Below are 3,696 nucleotides of genomic sequence, written 5' to 3'. Positions count from 1 at the left end.
ATTATGTAAAAAATTATAAACATAAAAGACCATATAGGAAAAAGAAATCTATAAAAGAATGTACTTGTTATAATTGCAGAAAATTAGGACATTTAGCTAGAGATTGTAAATTACCTAAAAAACCAAAAAATAAACAAATATCAGAAATAAAAATAGAAAATACAGAATATATCCAGATAGATTATATAGATTATGAATTAGAAAGTGAAGATAGTATATATGAAATTTCAGAGAATGAAACAGATAATGAAATACATAGTGAATTAGATTATTAAATCACTGAAGAAGATATAAGAATAAGCCAAATAACTGAAGAAGATATAAAAATAATAACAAAAGAAGAATATTTAAATGAAGAAGGAACATATTCAAAAATAATATTTGATAGTCATATATTTGATGAAATAAAAGAAAAAGAAATAGATTTTAAGTGTAGAAAAAACATTTAAAGTACCAACAATAAAAAACATATTTAGTAGAAGAAAAGAAGAATACTACGTAGTAAGCCAAAAAGAACATATAATAAACTGTAGATATGCAAAAAGTAAAGCTAGTATACCACTAGTAACAAAAAGGATAATTAATAAAGAAATAAATGATATAAAAAGTAGAGACCCAATAAAATATGTACACCTTGGAGGTACAGAGATATTAATAAAAGCATGTTTCAGAGAAGGAATAGATACACCAATAGAATTATACCTAGCAAATGATAGAATTGTGGTATCAGAGAATTATAAAAAATATGAAATTTTGAATCAAAATGATGTTGTATGAGGAACAATTTCAATAAATGAGTTTGCCAGATTTTTCATGATTAAAATAATGAAAACACATGGGAGGTGGCGCACAGTCGATGTATAATTTTTACATTTGAAAATAGACGATTCATTAAATATATTTACATTGAAAGTATTCTATTAGCCATGAACCTTCAATAAATCTTTTACGTTTTGAAAAACAACTCATAGACGCTAAAGCACATTCTACATTAATTTTACAATTTAAGATTTTTAAAAAACTGTCATTTTCTGCACTGGTCTGACAATAGGAATAACTTTTTCACACCCTAAAGGCTCATGTGCATTAATGCACTTTCAAGTAAATTACGGAGTCATGATAGAGAGTCTTCGGCAAATGATTCTACATCTTCATTTCATCTCAAAATAGACCCTACAAACTTTATTTGATACACTAAAGAAAATAAAAATTCATAATATTATTTGAAATATGATAATTTAGAACACTAATCAACATTCAAACAATAAAAAAAAACTGCGTTTAGCGACGCGCCATTTTCGTTGCTATCATGTGAAAATCCGTTGCTAAATAGAAATAGTGATGGAATAGCAACGGAAATGCTTCTGTTTCTATATTGCTCGTTGCTAGCCTCATAGCAATGAAAAGATGATTTTCATCGTAAAATTTGTGACCCCTTAGCAACGATATATTTGGTTGTTGATATTACCGACGTATTTATCCGTTGCTATAGCGTTGCTATTTCCAAAATTTATTTTCGGCGTGGCTAAATTTACGACAGAATATTTTGTCGCTGATCCGTTGCAACATAATTTGATCGCTTGAGTAGCTATATTTAGCGACCAAAGTAGTCATATTTAGCAACCAAATCTGTCCATCGCTAAAGTTTTTCAGTAGCTACGACTCAATTTAGTCACTAATTTATCATCACTAATAGCTATATTTACAAATCATCAGACACTCAAAAAACTTAATTCTTGGAAATCTTCAAATTCAAATTTAGTACAAAAAAAGGCAACAATTCTTTCATTGTTGTGATGCAGATACCAAAATTCAGGTAAAAAGTTACAACACTTTTACAAATGGACGTTAATAAGCCTACTCTTTAGCTTCAAAGTAAACTGAAGGAGAGAAGAACATGCTTGAGGGTAGCCAAGCTGCTACTCCATCTCCCAATTCAACTTCGAAGCAACTCTTTCATGGCAAGAAACATATTCCTCCAGTTTCTCGACAAGCTCTATTGTTGTTGGCGCAGATACGATGACTTGGAGAGCATTGAGATTGATGAAGCCTTCCTCCACAGCTTTGTCAATAAATGACAATAATGAATTGTAATATCCATATACATTCGGCAATCCTATCGTCTTATCGTGGATGCCAAGCTGTGCCCATGTAATTACTTCAAGTAGCTCCTCAAGTGTGCCATAACCACCTGAATGCAATGAAAATTTTATTTGCTGTTAGAATTCTGACTATGTAATTCCAAGTAAATGCCAAACTACACTTGATGAAGCCAAATGGAAAAAGAACATCACTTTCCTTCTTTTGGCAACTTAGTAATTCTAACTTTGACACATTCTATATACTTCTAGTTTAAGAATAAAAATAGACTATGAAGCTAAAAAAGACTATTTGAACTCACAGAAAAAAAATAGACGAGATATAGTGAATCTATGCATGAAATAGCAAACTAAAAGCACCTGATGTCCTTTTTCTATTTGCCTTTGGGAATTTGAGTGCAAAAGAGTGAAGATTAGACTAGTAGTGAGTGCTTATACCAACCCGGTAAAGTAATAAAAGCATCAGAGTGCCTAGCCATTTCTGCTTTTCTTTGATGCATATCTACAACTGTCATCACTTCTCCTACTGTTTCACCAGTTAACTCTCTAGGCATGAGTGTCTTGGGAATAACTCCAATAACATGCCAACCACCATCATTAATTTCTTGTGAAACCAAACCCATTAGGCCTATGCTACCTTCTCCATAGACCAAATCAATGTTTCTTGAGATCAATTCTTTGCCTAGCTCAATAGCAGCATCTTGATAACTACTTTTGTTCCCTTGACTACTCCCACAAAACACATAAATTCTCTTGAATTTTGACACCATAGCATCAAATTCTCTAGGTAAGCTCATCTTTAAATTCACAAGCAATTTAAAGGTGAGTGAGCGTGCAAATTTTAATACCTTTTCTCTACGGATCAATGAGTTGGAGTTCAAAGCACAAAGGTATTCATCAACGTCCCTAACCCACCTGCACAAAAGAAGAAACTGATAACTTTTTCTCTTCATGGATATCATACTACTACTAAATTAGTCACTAGACAATTTAATACAAGGCGTGAAGGGATACAAGCAATACTCAGAATAGTCGTGACCAAAAACCATTTATGTGATGAGAGGAACATATATTACCAGAGGCTTTTTGCCATTATCCCTAAAATATGTCTCAAGTGTCCCCCATGCTGTGTAGTAGCTAGCACGGCATTTTTGTTTTCCCTGAAATATAAGCATGCTATCAAGCTATATAAAGTGGTTTTGAGAGATTACTCGAAGTGGGAGAATTGATTTAGTAAACAATTTGCACATTTTTTTTTGGTTACGTTTTATAGTTTTTTTATTTCTACACATAAAACCATTTTCTAAGTGGCTAAACTAAATATCAACAAAGTAACTAGTTCCAAGCAAAGCTTGTAACGTTCAATCAATGACGTACTAACCTCAGGAAAGTAATTATTAAAGGCAAGGAACAAATTAAAAGATAAAATTAATAGTGTCAAAGCAGAAATAATGACACCAAAGTAAAAAAACAGAAGGTAATGGTTAGTGGTATGTAGTGGTTGAGGGAAACCACTACATAGCATTATTATAAAACTAACATGTTATATAAAACTCCAATCTCCTAAAACTCACATTTCGGAAACCATTATTATATA

At 31.6% G+C, this 3,696-nt stretch overlaps 1 protein-coding gene across 1 annotated transcript; it reads right to left on the bottom strand.

The window, feature by feature from the left end:
* Positions 1 to 1,919: 1,919 nt before the first annotated feature.
* On the bottom strand, positions 1,920 to 2,869 carry LOC107875135 (cytokinin riboside 5'-monophosphate phosphoribohydrolase LOG3-like). Its single transcript, XM_016721754.2, has 2 exons — positions 2,542 to 2,869; positions 1,920 to 2,191 (listed from the first exon to the last, which is right to left on the bottom strand). The coding sequence occupies exons 1-2, from the start codon at positions 2,867 to 2,869 to the stop codon at positions 1,920 to 1,922; spliced, it is 600 nt and encodes a 199-aa protein (XP_016577240.2).
* Between the last annotated feature and the right edge of the window lie 827 nt (positions 2,870 to 3,696).

Source organism: Capsicum annuum, chromosome 6 (assembly GCF_002878395.1).
Source record: "Capsicum annuum cultivar UCD-10X-F1 chromosome 6, UCD10Xv1.1, whole genome shotgun sequence".
Taxonomy (NCBI): Eukaryota; Viridiplantae; Streptophyta; class Magnoliopsida; order Solanales; family Solanaceae; genus Capsicum; species Capsicum annuum.
This window is presented reverse-complemented; position numbering and strand designations above follow the sequence as displayed.

Coding starts and splice junctions, on each gene's coding strand:
- LOC107875135 (XM_016721754.2), bottom strand. CDS start 2,869: ATGGTGTCAAAATTCAAGAGAATTTATGTGTTTTGTGGGAGTAGTCAA. Junction 2,192..2,541: donor TGCTTTTATTACTTTACCGG/GTTGGTATAAGC, acceptor CATTGCATTCAG/GTGGTTATGGCACACTTGAG.